This window comes from Lissotriton vulgaris, chromosome 5 (genome assembly GCF_964263255.1).
Source record: "Lissotriton vulgaris chromosome 5, aLisVul1.2, whole genome shotgun sequence".
Classification (NCBI taxonomy): domain Eukaryota; kingdom Metazoa; phylum Chordata; class Amphibia; order Caudata; family Salamandridae; genus Lissotriton; species Lissotriton vulgaris.
Window position 1 is genome coordinate 2,020,825,902 of NC_141693.1, and position 19,407 is coordinate 2,020,845,308.

Consider the following 19,407-nt stretch of genomic DNA (forward strand, 5'->3'; position numbering starts at 1 on the left):
CTACCAGGCCCCACCCCTCCTGCCAATCCTTTCTGTGCGGCGCCAGCCTACGCACAGGGGAATCGGCCAATGGCGGGTGCGATCTATCCCACGTCACATCCGTGATAGAATTAAAATCCCCCCCTATTATAATGGGGCCGGTCAGGAAGTGGGCCAGCGAGCCCGTTAGACTGTCAAAATATCGGGCCTGATCAGCATTGGGGGCGTAGACACTACATATGGCCACCTCCCTGCCATACAGCCTCCCTTCCACCACCACAAACCTACCCTCAGGATCCACCAATTGATTCGTAACCTGGAATGGGACCCCCGCTCGCACCCATATCAGTACCCCCCTCGCGAACGCCGAGTAAACGGTACCAAACACCTGCCCACGCCACCTCTTCTGCAAAGCACCACATTCCGATTTGGTCAAGGGAGTTTCCTGCAACATTGCTATTTGAACGCCCCTCCTCACCAAATAAGCATGCACCTTGTATCTCTTAGACATGGTCCTGAGCCCACGAACATTCCATGTGAGGCATTTTAAATCAGGTAACGACCCCATCGCAGCCATCTCCCCCCCATTTCAAGAAAAGGAAAAATCCCCCGCATCAATGCAGCTGTACCCCCCCCCCCCAAAAAACTCCCCAACAAACTACCCCAACCCCACTCCCCAGGACAGGACCCAACAACGAAACTGTAGCCCCCATCCAAACCTGCAACATCACGCTCCGTTCCCTACCCTGTGGTAGTCACCACAGAAAGCCTTAAGGGCTGCTGGGGTGTGTCTCAGGGCCGACCCGGGGTACGCCCAGCCCTCGCTCCCTGCCCTCGATCCCACATAATAGTCACAACAGAGTACCTGCCATTTGCCGAGCATCAGGAAGAGTCCTCTCCAATGAAGTACCAATATCATGCCCCCACACTATTCATTTAACAGATCATCCGCGGTCTGCGGCGTGACCGATGGCCCTACATTGCTGTCCACCTCCGACAGTTCTCCTCCAGATTTTCTCCCCCCTTGGTCCGAGTCCGAGTCCTCTATCAGCGACCCCTGCTGTGAGCCCGTGATGATCGCCGTGGCAGCCAACGCCCCCTTACGGTCCGCCGCCAACATGTCCTCGCTCATCGCTTTCTTAAGTTTGTTGCGTTTGCGGATGCGTTGAGACTTGCGAACTTGGGTCGGCCTCTGCTTCTCTCTTCCTCCTCTGTTTTGGCGGTCCAAACCTGCTCGGTATAGTTCCAGCCAGGTCCATGCTTCGTCAGGGGTTTGGAAAAATTGGGTTGCGCCATCCATGATCACTCTCAGTCGAGCCGGGAATAACAGTGAGTATTGTATCCCTTCCTCTCTCAGCTGCCACTTCACCGCCAGGAAAGACGCTCTGTTCCGCTGGACCTCCTGGGTGTAGTCCGGGAAGATCGTCACCGGGCTATTGTCCACCTGGAAGGGACCCGTAGCTCGTGCCCGTTGTATCAGTAGGTCGCGATCTTTAAAGTGCAGGAGCCTGACCACCATCGGCCTGGGAGGCCGGCCCAGCGCGGGCAGGCAGGGACCCTGTGCGCCCTCTCGATCAAAAAGAATGGGGATAGGCCATCCGGGGCAACCAGAGATTTGAACCAGTTCTCCATATACGCCACTGCATCGTCCTCCTCGACTTTTTCCGGAAGGCCCACCACCCTTACGTTGTTCCGGCGGTTGCGACTTTCAGCATCCTCCGCCCTTTTCTCCAGCGTCGCCAGTCGGGTAAGTACGTCCGCCAGTTTATGCTCCACAGTGACCACTGCTGGTTTAAGCTCCAGAAGCAACTGCTCATTCCCCTTCACTCTATCAGAGAGTTTAGCGTAGTCCGCTTTCAGCAAGCCCAGGCCAGTAGCCACCTGCGCAATGTCCTGGTGCAGGGACTCTTTGGTCGCAGTGATCGCGTCCAATATGCTGTCCAGGCGTGAGTTCAGCCTGCGTTCTTGTGCCGACGTATCTGGGCCCTCCTGAAGAGTACTGTCCATGACTGACAACGTTGCCTGGTCTTGCTTCCGCTCCGCCGCTGCCGCGCCTCCAACTGCGGCCATGTTGAGCCCCACTTGTAGTGTCCCAGTAGCAATTTCTGACGGCTCTCGTGGGTTTGGTACTGAGCCACTGGGCAGTGTCGCCACTCGTATTCCTGGGCCCCTCACCACACGTTAACTCGGCAGCAGCCACCCATTCCGGAGTGCAGGCTACTCGTGCCTGAGGGGTTCTGTGCTCCGCTCAATATGGCCAACCTCCGGCTCCGCTCGTGCACCGGGGCCCCCTCTGGGAGCCCGCCTTGGTCCAGCCCGAGGTCAGCCCTCCCGCCAGTCTCAATTAGGAGCCGGGTAGTTCCCCCTCAATGATCCGCACCGCGGCAGGACGTCAGGCAGGGATAATAATGGCAATGGGGCCAGGCGATCCTGAGGGGGTCCGCTCCAATCAGCGCCGCAGTCAGCGCTATGGTCCCCCACCGCCCAACGCCGCCGGCAGCATTCAGGACTGTCCCACGTCTTGTGCCCCGTATGCACTGCCTTGCCCCGACAGCAGCCGAAGGTCTATGTCCGCCACTGGAGCCAGGCGCACTCTGCGCTGAAGCCCCCTAACCCCCCCGGGCTCCACTTGCACACCGGGGGTCTTCGCCTGTCCGAGCTCTCCCTCCGTGCCTCACCTCCCGGAGCCTCCGTGGGCACCACCGCTCCCAGCGTCGGGGCACTGCTGCAGCGCCGTACCACTGCCGCCAAGCCAGCAAGGTCCGCGATGGGGGATGGGCTCCCCGGTCCCCGGGCCGTGTCGCCGTGGAGAACCCTCGCGCTCTCCTCCTCCTCCGTCGGGCGCCTCCTGCTTCCCCGGGGCGGGCCCCCTCTCCGCGGGTCCCGGCAGGCAGGGGTTCCCTCCTCACCACAGCCACAGGATGCAGCGATCTTCCGAGCCGTCCTCGCCAGTCTAGGCATCCTCCATCTTGGGTCTTTGTTCCCGGGACTCCGGAGCCTCAGCGTCGGCTTCCTGCACCTCGGCGCTCCAGCCGCTCGGTCACCGGCGCATTCCAGAGGCAGCCCGGTATGGCAGGCAAAATTTCGAAGGCTTCGCCGGCTTTGAGGCGAGGTTTCACAGGATTAATTTGGGATCTGGCACGGAGCTGTAGGCTCACGCCACCATCCCAGTCGGCGTCCAAGCCACGCCCCCTTGAAGCTGTTGTGGATGTCTGCGATCTTGCGGTGAGAGAAGGTAGCCAGTGAGTCACACAGGTCTTGTGATGGTGGGATGTCATTGGTGTTGGAGCTGGCGTTCCACGATATCCACCTCGACTCTGTTTGGTGTATGTGGTCTGTGTGCCGCCTTTATAGTACTGTGTGGTTTGGAGAGCTGGCCTCTGGAAACACCTCTAGTGCCTGAGCGACGAAAAAAACCACCCCGGAACTGCTGGGACTGTAGAGCCCCCATGGACTTAGCAGTTTGTGTCCTTTTTGATTTTCTCCAAGATGGTGTCCACCTCTGGGCCAAAGAGATGATCAGGGTTTACTGTCTAATTGAGAATGGTGGTCTGTATCTCTGGTTTGAACCCGGAGATTTTGAGCCGGGCATGTCGTCTCTTTTTGGACCCCACCGACAACACCGCAGCCGAATTGCTGACGGACCTCTCTTCGGTTGGCTTATGTCTAATGAACCCACAAGCCACCCATGATAAAGGCCAGCTCCTGGACCCTATCTCCACGAATATCCAAGAGTTTAAAACCCGTATGCCCCTTCCTCTTCCATGGACAGATCACTTTTTGATCCCCATCGACTGGCCTCTCGAGACTATTCCAATCCAACCGCCTAAAGCCCGGGCCATCATCAGACGCTGGCACAAACTTGTACCGGAAGAATGGGCATCTAAGCTCAGGGAATCTACTCCTCTCCCCTCTCTGGATCCCAAAACCGCGGATATTGAATTTAATGACTGGCTTACCCAGTCATTGGGCAGCCTTTTACCCCGAGCCAGAACCCTTAAACAAGCTAAGAGAATGAATCCCTCCCCATGGTACACCCCTGAACTGAATGTTCTACGGAAGGAATGTAAGAAGTCAGAACGCGTATGGAGGAAGGACAAGTCTGCAGACAAAAAAGACGTGTTCCGGACATCCATAAGAATATACAAACTCGCGCTCCGTAACACCAAAAGCTCATTCTATGAGGAAAAAATAAAAAATTCCTCCTGCTCCGCTAGGGAAACCTTCACTATTCTGAAAGAACTTCTCCATGTCCCTGTCACCCCAGTGAAATCCCTTGACTCCAACGCTGCGGAAGATAAATGTAATAAATTGGCAACATTTTTTGATGAGAAAATTCAAAAAATCCTCGCCTCTCTACCCCCAACCGAAGCTGATTTCACTGAAGGTGACAGGGGCAATTCCCCCCACTATTATGAGTCCGTCCTCGGACTCCCCTGTCCCCCACCTTGATTCCTTCGGTCCGGTAACCACAGAAGAGGTAGCTGCGGTATTTGCCACAATTAAGAGTGGCTCCCCTAGTGACCCGGTCCCCATGCGCTTCCTCAAGAAAGTTACCCATACCATTGTCCCTTCGCTTACTGCCCTCATTAACGCCTCTCGACTCCAAGGAGAAGTCCCTTCCAGCTGGAAAGCGGCTGTTGTCAAATGGCTCCTCAAAAAATCCTCTTTGGACCCTGAGGACCTAGCAAACTATAGGCCAATCTCCCTCCTCCCAGAGAATAGTAAAGTCACAGAGAAATTAGTGAACAAAAAGCTCTCACTATTCTTGGAATCCAATAACCTGCTCAGGAGCTCCCAGACGGGTTTCCGCCCAGGTCAGGGCATGGACACCGCCCTCCTGGCGGCAGTGGAGAAGGCCAGAGACATTTTAGACACAGGAGGATCAGTGGCAGTGATCCTCCTGGACCTCAGTGCGGCCTTCGACACTGTCAACCACCAGGTTTTAATCCAGCGCCTGGGAGATATCGGAGTGAAGAGCATGGCTCTGAGATGGCTCGCGTCATTTCTCAGTCACCGTTCCTTTCAAGTCTGGGAGAATGACAGCCGCTCCTCTGCTATTCCCCTCCGGTGTGGAGTGCCGCAGGGCTCGTCATTAAGCCCTACGTTATTCAACGTTTACATGTCCCCACTGGAGGAGGTGGTCACCCCGTTTGGAGTGACGATAATCAGCTACGCTGATGACACCCAGCTGGTGGTAACCCTCTCCCATCCCAATCAAGAACCTTACAATCTCCACAGCTGTCTAACTGAAATACATGGATGGATGAACAACTCAGCACTGAAACTTAACGGGTCCAAGACTGAAATTCTGCTTCTTGGACAAAAAGGGCCCTCCCTGCCTCCTAACATCTGGCCCGCCTGTCTAGGTGAACCCCTGGTCCCCAAAACTGAGGTCAAGAGCCTGGGAATATGGCTTGAGAAAGATTTGACCTTCAGAATCCAGGCAAAAAAAACGGCGGGTATCTGCTTTGGACTTCTTAGGTCATGTAGGAAAGTGCTCCCCTTGCTTCCTCCCAACTCCCGGAAGCTGCTGTTCCAAGGCCTTATTCTGTCCAGGCTGGACTACAGTAATGCCATCTACCTACGAGCCCCCAAAGCTACTTTCAACATCCTACAGAGAATCCAGAATGCCGCTGCCCGGCTTCTCACTGACACCCCTGCCAGAACATCAGCAAAGCCGGCCTTGAAGCATCTTCACTGGCTGCCAGCCAGAGAAAGAGTGGTGTTTAAGGCTCTCTGCCTGGCACATAAACTCCTCCATAATAAAGGCCCCCCCATCCTTAAAAACTGTATCATTCCCTACAAAGCTACCAGATCACTCCGGTCAGACCACGAGAACTTCATCGTAGTACACAGAGTGAAAAAAGCCCGTTCTGGTGGACGTCGCTTTTCTGTGAACACGGCGAATCACTGGAATTCTCTTCCCCGGAAACTGAGAACAGAACCTAACCTTCTCCACTTCAGAAAATCATTGAAAACTCTTCTTTTTCCCTGATTCCTTAGAATTCTTTGCCTCTGCTTCCTCTTGACTCTCAAGGTTCCAGCGCTGGGATGCTTACGGGTTACTACGCGCTCTACAAAAACCTTAAATAAATAAATAAAATAACACTAGTGTTAATAGCTCTGGCCGCGGTGTCTGCCGCGTCCAGTGCACATTTAATAGAAGCATTTGATATGAGCTTCCCCTCTTGGATGAGCATCTCAGCTGCCTCTTTGCATTCATCTGGCAGGTGCTGTAACAGGGTCTCCAGTGTGTCGTAATGTGTCCTGTCATACCTGGCTAGAAGTGCCTGTGTGTTCGAAATGCGCCAGATATTGGCCGCTTGAGCTGCCACCCTTTTCCCTGATGCCTCAAACACCTTAGATTCCTTATCTGGTGGAGGAGCATCACCCGTGGTTTGTGAATTAGCCCTCTTCCGGGCATTTGAAACAACAAGAGAGTCCAACGGTAACTGTCCCTTGATGTAAGTTGGGTCACCAGGCGCCGGTTTATACTTCTTTTCAATTCTGGGGTTTATCACCCTGGCTCTCGTAGGCTCCTTAAAGATTTCCCCAGCATGCTTCAAGACACCCTTCAACATAGGCAGAGTCTTGACAGTTCTCTCTGAGACGGAAAAGGTGTCAAAAAGAAAGTCCACTTCAATGGGGTCAGCATGGAGCTGGACGTCATGATTCTTTGCCGCCCTTTCAATGAGGGCATTGAACGCAGCCGAATCCTCTGTAGGCGATGTTTTTACAGCATACATCTGAGTGTCTGGGGTAGAGTGAGGATCACCTAGGTCAGCAGCAGCTCCCCAGGGTTCATTGGTATCATCTGGCTCAGTGTATACCGTATAGCTGTACTCATCATCATCACCTTCCCCAGTGTCCACATCCGAATAAGTGGGTGAGACATCATGGCCATGTAGAGAAACCGGTTCCACAAGAACAGGGGTCGAAGTGGAATCCTTTTTAGGTCTCGTAGAGAGACCTTTTCCCATCCATCCACTTTTTTATGATGAGAATTCTCAACAGTTCACGTGAAATCACGTGACCACAAGCTCCTTCGTGCACAAGCTTGCATTTCCCCAACAGGCTTCCCCCTGCCAGCAGCATTTGCCACATCAAAGGCTTCAGCTGCCCCGCCCCCCGCCGTCACTTATTCACGGCTGCAGGCCGTGCCTTGTTTACTGTTGACATAAACATTGCCCGCAGCGAGGACAAATGCATACACCCTCCCATTCCTTGCAAAACACTCACACCGCTTGTCTTAACATATTCAAAACTGCACTGATTTGCAAACACAGGCAACTTTTTAACTATCTAATTCTGTAACAGGGGCCACTTTTATTTTGGCCCTGGCCTATGTTCAGTCCCAGTTTCTGTACAAGCACGGACGGCAGAAAGGGTTAAAAACGTTGTTTTCACATGTTGCTGCGTTGAAAGCTTTTTCCAACCCCTTCATTTTCTTACCCCGCTGTCTGATATTTGAGCCAGGACCACAACTGCATACCATTTTTAGGTTGCTTGATTAAAGCCAGTTTTCCCCACAGGTCACATCATGAACGAGACACACGGTTTTTGTCAGGAGAGCCGCTACTGGCAGAAACCGCTTTGTTATTTTGTTATTTTTGTTATTTATTTATTTGTAAAGCGCTAACATTCATCCTGAAAGGACATCACGGCGCTGAAGAAAGTTGCAAGTGATTTGACATCAGCTCTGATTGAAAATTATTGATCTGGCCTGGGAAAGAGGAATGTTTTCAGTTGTTTCTTAAATGAGACAAAGCAGTCATTTGTTCTAAGTTTAGGGGGTAGCTCGTTCCACTTTGTTGCCGCAATGTGAGAGAAGGCCCGCTCTCCCATCCTGACAGTACGAGCTCGGGTGATGACTGCTCTTCCTAACGTCATAGATCGTAGGTGTCTAGAGGGTTTATGAAATCTGACCCTGTCGTGTAGGATGGTGGGGCCTGAGCCGTGGAGTACCTTATGAGAAATGCACAACAACTTAAAAATGGCTCGTTGCCGCATTGGGAGCCAATGAAGCTCACGCATGCAACTTTTAGCTGAATCATATTTTCTTTTATTGCAGATGGCTTTGGCAGCGGCATTCTGAACCAACTGTAATTTAGAAAAGAGATAATCCGCCATTCCTACAAACAGAGAGTTTCCGTAGTCCAGCCTACTCATCAGTAGTGACTGGACTAAGGTTTTCCTGCAATCCGTTGGCACCCAGGGGAAGACACGTCTAAGCAACTTCAAAAGTCCAAAGCTCCTTCCACAAGTTATAGAAACATGGGATTTCATGGATAAATCCCTATCCAGTGTTATGCCTAAGTTTTTTGCTTTAGCAGTGGGGTTGGGAGGCAAACCCAAGTCACTTGGCCACCAGCTGTTGTCCCAGGCCTGTGTGCCTCTGCCGAACAGTAAGATTTCGGATTTGTCGGCGTTTAGTCTAAGACAATGGTCCTGCATCCAAGTTGCTAATTCGGTCAGACAGTTCGTCAATCTAGTTTTGGAGTCATCATTTCCATCAATGGTAACCATCAGCTGAGTGTCATCAGCATAGGAGCACATTTCTACGCCCCACTTTTTGCCAATGGTTGCCAGCGAGGAGACGAATACATTAAACAAAGTTGGGCTCAATGACGCCCCCTGGGGAACTCCGTATTTTATGAGTCGTGGAGGGGATGTGTAGTCACCCAAACGTACTGATTGGGTTCGATCCGCTAGGAACGATTGTAGCCATCCCAATGCTTTGCCCAGTATTCCTTTCTCTGCCAGGATGTTCAGCAGTTGATTGTGGGGTACAGTATCAAAAGCCGCTGATAGATCAAGAAGTATCTCGCAAGAAATTAGTAACTTGATCCTCAGCCTGCTTTATGCCAGCTTTGTAATTATAATATTCCAGTGGTAAGTCAGACATTTAGGCCAGGAGGAATGCAGAAGATGTAGTAGACTCTTTTTTTCAGTATTGCTTTAATGTTCATCTCTACAGTGTTTCAGGCATTTCATAAAACATATAATCTTCCTGCGGCTCTCCACCCTTTCCAGGGTTTGTGTGACCTTGTATCCTACCAGATGACGCACATCCTTTTTGGAAGCCACAATGGGTGAATGATTATCTTTACTTGGTACTATTGTGAATACGAAATCTAGAAACCCAATGCACTTCCACACATGAAGTGTCCTGTGCGCTCGCATTTGTGCTGTGCTTCGGTGTGCGCTTCCAACCAATCTACTGCGTTTGGGAGTGCCACGCGCTTTGATTCTGTACAAGCGCTCTCGGAAATCAGTCACCCGCCCCCCGCCGTCACTTATGCACGGCTGCAGGCCATGCCTTGTTTACTGTTGACATAAACATTGCCCGCAGCGAGGACAAATGCATACACCCTCCCATTCCTTGCAAAACACTCACACCGCTTGTCTTAACATATTCAAAACTGCACTGATTTGCAAACGCAGGCAACGTTTTAACTATCTAATTCTGTAACAGGGGTGACTTTTATTTTGGCCCTGGCCTATGTTCCGTCCCAGTTTCTGTACAAGCACGGACGGCAGAGAGGGTTAAGAACGTTGTTTTCAAATGTTGCTGCGTTGAAAGCTTTTTCCAACCCCTTCAGTTTCTTCCACCGCTGTCTGATATCTGAGCCAGGACCACAGTTGCATACCATTTTTAGGTTGCTTGATTAAAGCCAGTTTTCCCCACAGGTCACATCATGAACGAGACACACAGCTTTTGTCAGGAGAGCCGCTACTGGCAGAAACCGCTTTACAGCGCTTGCTCGCAAGAAATTAGTAACTTGATCCTCAGCCTGCTTTATGCCAGCTTTGTAATTATAATATTCCAGTGGTAAGTCAGACATTTAGGCCAGGAGGAATGCAGAAGACGTAGTCGACTCTTTTTCAGTATTGCTTTAATGTTAGTCTCTACAGTGTTTCAGGCATTTCATAAAACATATAATCTTACTGCCGCTCTCCACCCTTTCCAGGGTTTGTATGACCTTGTATCCTACCAGATGACGCACATCCTTTTTGGAAGCCACAATGGGTGAATGATTATCTTTACTTGGTACTATTGTGAATACGTAATCTAGAAACCCAATGCACTTCCACACAGGAAGTGTCCTGTGCGCTCGCATTTGTGCTGTGCTTCGGTGTGCACTTCCAACCAATCTACTGCGTTTGGGAGTGCCACGCGCTTTGATTCTGTACACGCGCTCTCGGAAATCAGGGCCCCGCAGATGGATGGCAACATACACTCCAAATACCACTCACTGCCACATAATTACACACCACATCATTACACTCTACTGAATGCAAAACACACTCCACACAATACCACTCAGTGCCACATAATTATATGCTACATAATTACTCTGCACTCAATGCAACATACATTCCAAATACCACTCAGTGCCACATAGTTACACACCACATAATTACACTGCACTCAATGCAACATACACTCCAAATACCACTCAGTGCCACATAATTACACGCCACATAATTACACTGCGCTCAATGCAACATACACTCCAAATACCACTCAGTGCCACATAATTACACACCACATAATTACACTCTACTGAATACCACACTCCACACAATACCACTGGGTGAACACATAATTATATGCTACATAATTACAATGCAACATACACTCCAAACAATACCACTCAGTGCCACATAATTACACGCCACATAATTACACTCTACTGAATGCATTACACACTCCACACAATTCCACTCAGTGCCACATAATTATATGCTACATATTTACACTGCACTCAATGCAACATACACTCCAAATACCACTCAGTGCCACATAGTTACACACCACATAATTACACTCTATCTATCGCATCACCACAGCATCACTCAGCAGCACCCCAGCACCACCCCAGCATCACTCAGCACCACCCCAGCATCACCCAGCATCAGCCAGCATCACCCAGCACCCAGGATGGAGAGGGCAGTTAATAATACAGGAGAGATAGGTGATGTAAAGATGGACATAAGGTACACCCAGCACCACCCCAGCATCACTCAGCACCACCCCAGCATCACTCAACACCACCACAGCACCACTCCGCGCCACCACAGCATCACTCAGCACCACTACAGCATCACTCAGCACCACTACAGCATCACTCAGCACCACTACAGCATCACTCAGCACCACCACAGCACCACTCAGCGCCACCACAGCATCACTCAGCTCCAGCACAGCATCACTCAGCTCCAGCACAGCATCACTCAGCTCCAGCACAGCATCACTCAGCTCCAGCACAGCATCACTCAGCTCCAGCACAGCATCACTCAGCTCCAGCACAGCATCACTCAGCATCAGCACAACCACTCAGCACCACCACAGCATCACTCAGCACCACCACAGCATCACTCAACACCACCACAGCATCACTCAACACCACCACAGCATCACTCAACACCACCACAGCATCACTCAACACCACCACAGCATCACTCAACACCACCACAGCATCACTCAACACCACCACAGCATCACTCAACACCACCACAGCATCACTCAACACCACCACAGCATCACTCAACACCACCACAGCATCACTCAGCACCACCACAGCATCACTCAACACCACCACAGCATCACTCAACACCACCACAGCATCACTCAGCACCACTACAGCATCACTCAGCACTACTACAGCATCACTCAGCACCACCACTCAGCACCACCACAGCACCACTCAGCGCCACCACAGCATCACTCAGCACCAGCACAGCATCACTCAGCACCAGCACAGCATCACTCAGCACCAGCACAGCATCACTCAGCACCAGCACAGCATCACTCAGCACCAGCACAGCATCACTCAGCACCAGCACAGCATCACTCAGCACCAGCACAGCATCACTCAGCACCAGCACAGCATCACTCAGCACCAGCACAGCATCACTCAGCACCACCACAGCATTACTCAGCACCACCACAACACCACTCAGCACCATCACAACACCACTCTGCACTACCACAGCATCACTCAGCACCACCACAGCATCACTCAGCACCACCATAGCATCACTCAGCACCACCACATTATCACTCAGCACCACCACCACATTATCACTCAGCACCACCACATTATCACTCAGCACCACCACATTATCACTCAGCACCACCACATTATCACTCAGCACCACCACAGCACCACTCAGCATTACTCAGCACCACCCCAGCATCACTCAGCACCACCCCAGCATCACTCAGCACCGCCCCAGCATCACTCAGCACCGCCCCAGCATCACTCAGCACCACCCCAGCATCACTCAGCACCACTCAGCATCACCATAGCACCACTCTGCACCACCATAGCATCAGTCAGTGCCACCCCAGCATCAATCTGCGCAACCATTCAACAACAACTGGTTAAAATATGTTCTCTCAATGTTTCAAGCTTTATTACAAATGTCACAAAAAGATGTTAATATTTCACTTCTGTTCTTAAATTTTCGTCACAATAAAATACACTGAACATAATCTTCACAAAAGTTATTTACACAAGTTTAAGCTATTGCCATTATAAATTACAATCACTTTTATTTAAGTATTAATTATTTAAAAAAATTAAAAGCCATTGTAATTTGTAATATCAATACATCTAAGTCACGTAAATACAAAACATGTTGCATTACAAATGCTATAGGTGTCACATTTGCGAAAGTTATTTTTTTGGCATTGTAAATGACAAAGCTATTAATTTAGCTATTTTCAAAACCAACACATAAATAGAAAAATTGTCATTTACAAGACCAATAGCTCAAACTTTCCTAATACGAGACCTATTGCATTGCAAATGCTTGTTCTTCTTTAGAGGAATTTTATAGGACTCCATCGGCTGTTACGGGGCGATTTTTTCGCTTATGAAGGGAAAGTCTGCCTGTTTCGGCATCGATAAATTGTTCCTGTTGCTCCTCCAACGAGGATTGTCGATGCTTTAAGGCCGGGACCACTGTCGTCGACTTCGGCACCGAGGACACCTTCTCGGGCACGTTGGTGGCCATTTTAGGGGCGAAAGCCTTCGGCGCCACTTTCGGCGGCAACGTGAAGTGGATGGTAGTCGATGCCTACTGACGTTTATCGACAGGCTTTGAAGGTGGAGGATCTTTAGGCCCGACACTCGAGGCCTTGTCCTTGATGCGCTTTAGGGAGTCTGCCACTTGCTTGGAGAATGCGGCGGACGGCTGCGTCGACTCAACGGAATTCTTCGAGGCACCACTAGACGTGGACTCGTGGGTAGTCTTGGCCTTGTCTTGTCGACGCCGAGTCTCGAGAACCTTCGGATCACTGAGCCCTTTGTCGGTGTCGACCGTCTTCGGTGCCGATTTGTTCGGCTCGACTGCCTTGACCCTTGTCTTCGGCGTGCCAGACTTCGTCTCAACGCCCTTGAGCTGTTTCTTCGGGTCGATAACGCCCTTCTGCTTCGTCGGTGCCGACAGATCCGAGGGCTTTGAGCCGACCAAAGCAATACGCACTTTTGGTTTCGATGGGGGCACTAGTGCTTTCACTTGCGTCAAGACCGTTGTTTTTACTTTCGGTTTCGATTTTGCAGGGTGCGGCTCCATAGCAATGTCCATAGCCGAGCCCGTAGGCGGGGCTGTAGAACTCTTTGGAAGATCTTGGGTAAGGCCTAATGGCGATCCCTCGACCTGAGCCTTCTGAAGCGTTTCGGCCCCAATGTCAGTTTGAGTTAGCTCCTCGCTCGAGCTATCTTCCATGGCCCCAAAGGCCCCGTCGTCGTCTCCTATCTCATCGACGACTTCTTCCGCGTCGAGCATTTCAACATCCGCGTCGTAGTTGGAGTCGACCTCCGACGCGGGATTAGACAGGTTCTCATTAACTTCCCGGTCAGCTCCTTCATCATCCCCGGCATCGAATATGTCCACTGGCGCCGGTGCAGTCTGCTGGGCCTCCTGGCGCGCAGCGCGACGATGCAGAAGAGTCTTCTTGGATCGAAAACGGGAACAACCCATGCAGCTGGCTTCATCATGATCCGGCGACAGACACTTGTTGCACACCGGGTGGACGTCGATGTGGGGATACTTTGAGTTGCACACGGGACATCTCTTGAAGGGACTTCGTTCCATGATTGTCCGTCGATAAGGTCTCTGGCGTCGACTGGGCCTTCAGCGTCGAAAGCACGCGGCTCTCTGGAAATCCGGCTCGGAACTGAGCTGGAAAAATCGGGCACCGAACGCAAGACTATACCGACGAAAACCTAAAGGCCTTTTAGCCCTATGAAAGTTTTTATATCGATTCCGACTAGAGTAAACCAATATACATCCGAACCCAATGGCGGAAAAAAACAATCTGAGGATGGAGTCGATGCCCATGCGACTGTAGTCCAGGGGAGGAGCCACCTATCTCGTGATACTTCGAAGACTCTTCCAGGACAACAATGTGCGATCATCCGGACCCAACACTAGGCGGCGATCTATACACAGATATGAATTCAGCAGCCCACATGCCTCGAATGCATCTATTTGTAGTGTGTAGTGCTGCAGGTTCACATGCACGCACCCTCACACCTACCCTGCAGGAATTAGATGGTGAGAAGAACACACACAAATACAACATGTTCAACAGCAAAGCTAACCAAGCTGACTACATCCTCATGCCGTCTATGGCAGGGGAAAAAATATTATCTAACAAAGGAGCAGTTGAACACGTGCAATACCTCGAGGGGGAGGAGAAACTACCCACAAAGAAAATCATAACATTTCTTTGGAGAAAAAACAACTTGCTGTGTCCAGGCTGAACACTAGATGACAAGAGTATGCACAGCATGTGAATCTGCGGGACTAAATGTTAAGAAAAGATACTTACAGGGTAAGTTACATACTCATTATGGGGCCCCAAGCAAGACATCTTTTGAGGACCCATGTTCAGGACAACTTTGAATTTATTTACCCATTTTCAGCTCTTTCCACCTCCCATGATGCTAAACAATACATAATTGTAAGTTAAACTTTCAGATGAAGGGCCCACCAGCCAAACAGTACCCAATGAATACTTCAACAAGCATGGATGAACTCCTTTCTTTTTACACCTGGATCTAGGGTTCTGCTGTGTTTAGTGGTACTAGAGTATAATATTAAAATGAGACATATGTACATCAGACTTGAAATTGTAGTTTTAATTGTCGGAAAGTCAATCACAAATAAATCTCACTTAACCTGCTCCAAAGATTTTTAACATTCCATTGAGTAACCTAATAAAGTTCTCCTTAATTCTCTTCCTGTCCTAATCCTCCCGGAGGCTTTCTTTGCGTACACCTCTCTGGCAACACACTTACCTCTAATTCTGCAGAAAAAAAGTAATGGGAAGGGATGAAGGAGAAAAAAAACAATGCAATGAGAGAGAGAAAAAGGATGGAGAGGGCAGTTAATAATACAGGAGAGATAGAGAGATAGGTGATGTAAAGATGGACATAAGGTACAGAGAGAAAGGTGAGGTAGCCAGAAGGAAAGATAAGACACTGAGAAATAGAAAGAGGAAGCAGTTGGTAGAGAAAGAGGTATGGTTGGAACAGAGGTGTGGTAGAGAGCTTGAGTCAACAGGTGGATACGCACGTTTGTAGTGAGGGAAAAATAGATGCAAGGTAGAGGCAGCAGTTAGTCAGAAAGTGGTGAGGTGGAGAGAGAGAGAGAGACACAATGAGGGATAGGTGTGGCGCCGCAGCCAGTGCGACTGACACTGGAATCTGGGGATTATGGTTCGATCCCCAGCGCTGGCGGCCGATTAGCCCAGCACCATGCGACTCTGGGCAATAGCTTGCTTAATTTTCGCGACGGCCCCCAGCGCCTGGAGACCCTTACTGGTGATTGTTCGAGCTGTACAAATGTGGATTAATGAGAAGAGATAGAAAAGACAGGTCATATAAAGACAGTATGGAGTCAGATAGAAAGGTAGCAAGTGAGCTGAAGGATAGAAAGAGATGAGGTGAAGAGAGAAATATGCAGAGAGACAGATTAGCCAGAGAAGAGGATGATACAGAGAAAATGGTAGAACTGGAGTTGAAAGGTAGAAAGAGATGTGGTGTAGAGAGAAATATGTAGTGAGACAGAGGTGATCCAGAGGAAAGAAAAAGGTAGACAGGTGAGGTAGCGAGAGAGTTGTGAAGTAAAGGCAGAGGTGAGGTAGAGGAATACATAAAGAGAGGTACCTAGAGAGATGTAGGTTGAGGTATAGAGAGGAAAGGTCTGAGCTGAAATAGAGAAGAAGGTGCTAAGGAAAATGGTTGGGAGTTGGAGAGGAGAAGTGACCTAGAAAATTAGGTAGAGAAAGAGGTAGAAGGAAGGAAACACGGTAGTGAGAGAGAAGAGGTGGAAGGTCAAGAGGTTAAAAGAGAGAAGGAGGAGGTGAGTAAACAAACACATATTGAATATGTTCAGTAGTGACAGAGAGGAGTGTAGAAAGATGTAGAAGTGAGAAATGTGAGCTAGAGAGAAAAATGAGGCAGACAGAGAGAGTCGAGGTAGAGAGTGGTGCAGTAAGAGGCCACTCTACGTGACTCCACCTATGCCTCTCCAATACACGTCACACTCCACAACACTCTACTCTTCGCCAGGCCACTCTAAGACACTCCATGCCACTCTCCTCTATGGCACTAACTTTTAGCCATGTTGAACAGCAGTCACACTTGTGTACAACATGGTTAAAACACATTGGCAAAGCCAATAGCTCTTGCTACGGGAGAGACCTTGTGCCTTTGCCGATGCTTGTTAACAGTTATCACAATTCCAATTCAATGGTGAAGTCAGTTTTTTAAATACATATTAAGCTAAAGTAATGTTTAGAAAGTTACCTCTTCCCGAAAAGAAATTCCTGGAGGCTAATTTGCATTTGTTTTCCAGCGTCTCCCAGTTATTAGCATTTGAATAGGTGTGAATATTAGGGGGAGGAGGGTTTGCAGGGTAAGTAGGCGGCCACCATGCTCTAGCATTCCAGCACCTGCAACGACCATCTTTCCCCATCCAGGCGCTGCTAACGCAAAGCAGACCAGGGGGAGGCACGGAGACTGTGGGGGCGAGTGAAGCAGATCCGTCGGGGCCGATGCTCTAATTCCCAGAGGGCTATATACTCAAGATGGCGGCCGTAGAGCTCCTGCAGTTGGGCGGCTATTAGCCAGGGAGCTGAATTAACCCCCAACACAGTCCAGAGCTTGTGTCTGGGAGGCGGTTGTACAACCGCAGTTTTTGAGCTGCTGTGGCCAAGCCGCAGACAAAGGTTCGCAGACGGAGCCTGACGGAGCCTGGCGTTGCCCCTGCCTTTCCTCCAAACCAGCTGTGGATAAGGAGGGCTCTGCCAGAGCTAGCTGAGGCTCCAGAAACCGGCTCAGGGAGTTTTGGAACAGCTGAAGTCAAAGCCTTGTCTATCGGGTTCTCTGTCATTTGAAAAGATGTGACTATTCGCCTTTGTTGGTCAAACTAGGTATCAGACACTCCCAAAGAGCACACAATTGATGGCTAGATGCCGGGCCCTTCAAGATGCAGACATAGTGGAGTCCCTGCGGGTGGATACTCAAGTATACTTTGAAGACAACGAGGGGTCGGTGTCCTCTCCAGTTATCCTCTTGGAGGCGTATTTGGCAGTACTTGAAGATAAGGTCCAGACTATAATAGTAATAAAGAACAAACTTAGGGAAGAGAGAACACAGCAGTTGGAGCGTCGCCTCTTCCACCTGGAGCGGGCCTGAGCAGATACAAGGAAAGAGACACCAATCTACTCCTGGAAGCGACACGAAACCAGTACTAAAAACATGTGACACAGGTGGCCCATAAACGTTACATAGGGGTGTAAAAGGAATTCTACGACACAGTAGACAAGGCGGGTCACCTTCTCGTGTGGCTGGGGAGGAAAAAGGAGGTTGCGAGGTTGGTGGCTGAAGTGGGAGTAGTCACCCCCTGAGTACTATTACAGGCTCTATGCCGCCCAGGAGAGCAGCACGGAGCAAGAAATTATGGAATTCCAGGCTGAAGGTGCCGTCCCCATCCTGAACACAGTGGACAGAGGCACTCTTGAGGCCCTTCTGACACTAGAAGAGGTGGGGGGTGTAGGAAAGTACCCCTTTTGACATGGTCACCCCCACTTTTTTGCACATACTCGTGCTTGTGGCGCGCCCCTGCTCGCTCCCACAAGGTGGATGTCGCCAAAAGCACGAAAAGAGCACTGCGACGGCTAAAGGTCCTCCTATGCAGCGCATGCGCGCTGTGTAGGCGAGAACTAAACAACAAATCCTATGCACACGCAACAAAGTATAAGAAGTGATGAAACACTGTTCTTGTAGTTCACAAATTAGAAACGAGTTCTTGGACCGTTATGGTTTGTTTTTAATATGGTGTTCGTGAGCAAAACCAGCCAACACGTGTTTGTCAGTGGGTAGTAAACCCCTTGACTTCTTCAGGGCTTTCTGCAATACTAACTGGTGTTTTCAACCTCTCCACCGGTGATAATTCCGAGCCGGTTGGTTATGTAACACTCTTTGTTCTCAAGTAGTTAAAATAATTCCAAGTCTCCGATCCAGAGAGTGTCTTAACAAGTACATTTAGCCCCGGTGTGGCGCTCCCAATATGAGTACCAACTGGACTAGATCAGGCGGCAGAGTGAGCCGGCTGGTTCAAACAAACTTCAACTGTGGCAAGTACGCCAAAACGTTCCATGTAATCTCGGGTTCTCGGTCATGCGGATAGAAAGACATTGTAGGGCAGTAATAGTGGAACCAGTACCTCAAAGGCCTGACGGACACAGTGCAGCTTCGCCAGGAAATCCTGATCGTTGCAGCAGTCCAAGAGCTCAGTTCTGAAAAAATAAGAGGAAAACGGGAAAGAAGAATTGAAGCAGATGCACAATGGCTGCACATAAACATTTTTACGTAGTCTTTCAGGTCTCCCAGATAGGAGACATTGGTCCGAGAGCTCCCAGCTGGAAAGAAAATGCTAATCCCTGAACTGGCAGTGCTAACAAACAGGCTACTCCCTAGAACACAGTGTGATAACACACATTGAACCAAAACTAGATGGGAACACTTCTGCTAGATGGGCAGAAAAACTATTGGTAACATTGGGGAGGAAAAGAAAGGACTGGCACAGGGTACCGCTTTTATCATGAACTGGGGCACATAAAAGACAGTTTTGTTACATTTCCGAAATTATAATTTCTTGGATTATTTGATTTTACTGGAGGCAAAAATAGGCTTCCAGGAAAAATCAACTTTTCCTCAAGAATCCCAAAAGAATCCTGTGTATCCTACCAGAAGTAGTGGAACTACAGCTTGTATTTTGTAATTTTTTTTAGAGGTCTGGGCAGGGAGAGGTCTAGTCAGCCTTGCGTTCAAGCTGACAGCAGTGTGACATCATCTAATCTGCAAGAAGCTGTCTTGCACAAGAAGCCTATGATGGAAG

The 19,407-nt window shown here is 49.8% G+C and overlaps 1 protein-coding gene across 2 annotated transcripts in view; it reads right to left on the reverse strand.

Moving 5' to 3' along the window:
• MIGA2 (mitoguardin 2) overlaps nucleotides 1-19,407 on the reverse strand; it is a 165,267-nt gene that overhangs the window by 46,862 nt on the left and 98,998 nt on the right. For both annotated transcript variants that reach the window (XM_086924852.1, XM_086924851.1), the window contains exon 10: nucleotides 18,733-18,805. In XM_086924852.1, the coding sequence (XP_086780978.1) occupies nucleotides 18,733-18,805 (73 nt within the window). The remainder of the gene's footprint in view (nucleotides 1-18,732; nucleotides 18,806-19,407) is intronic.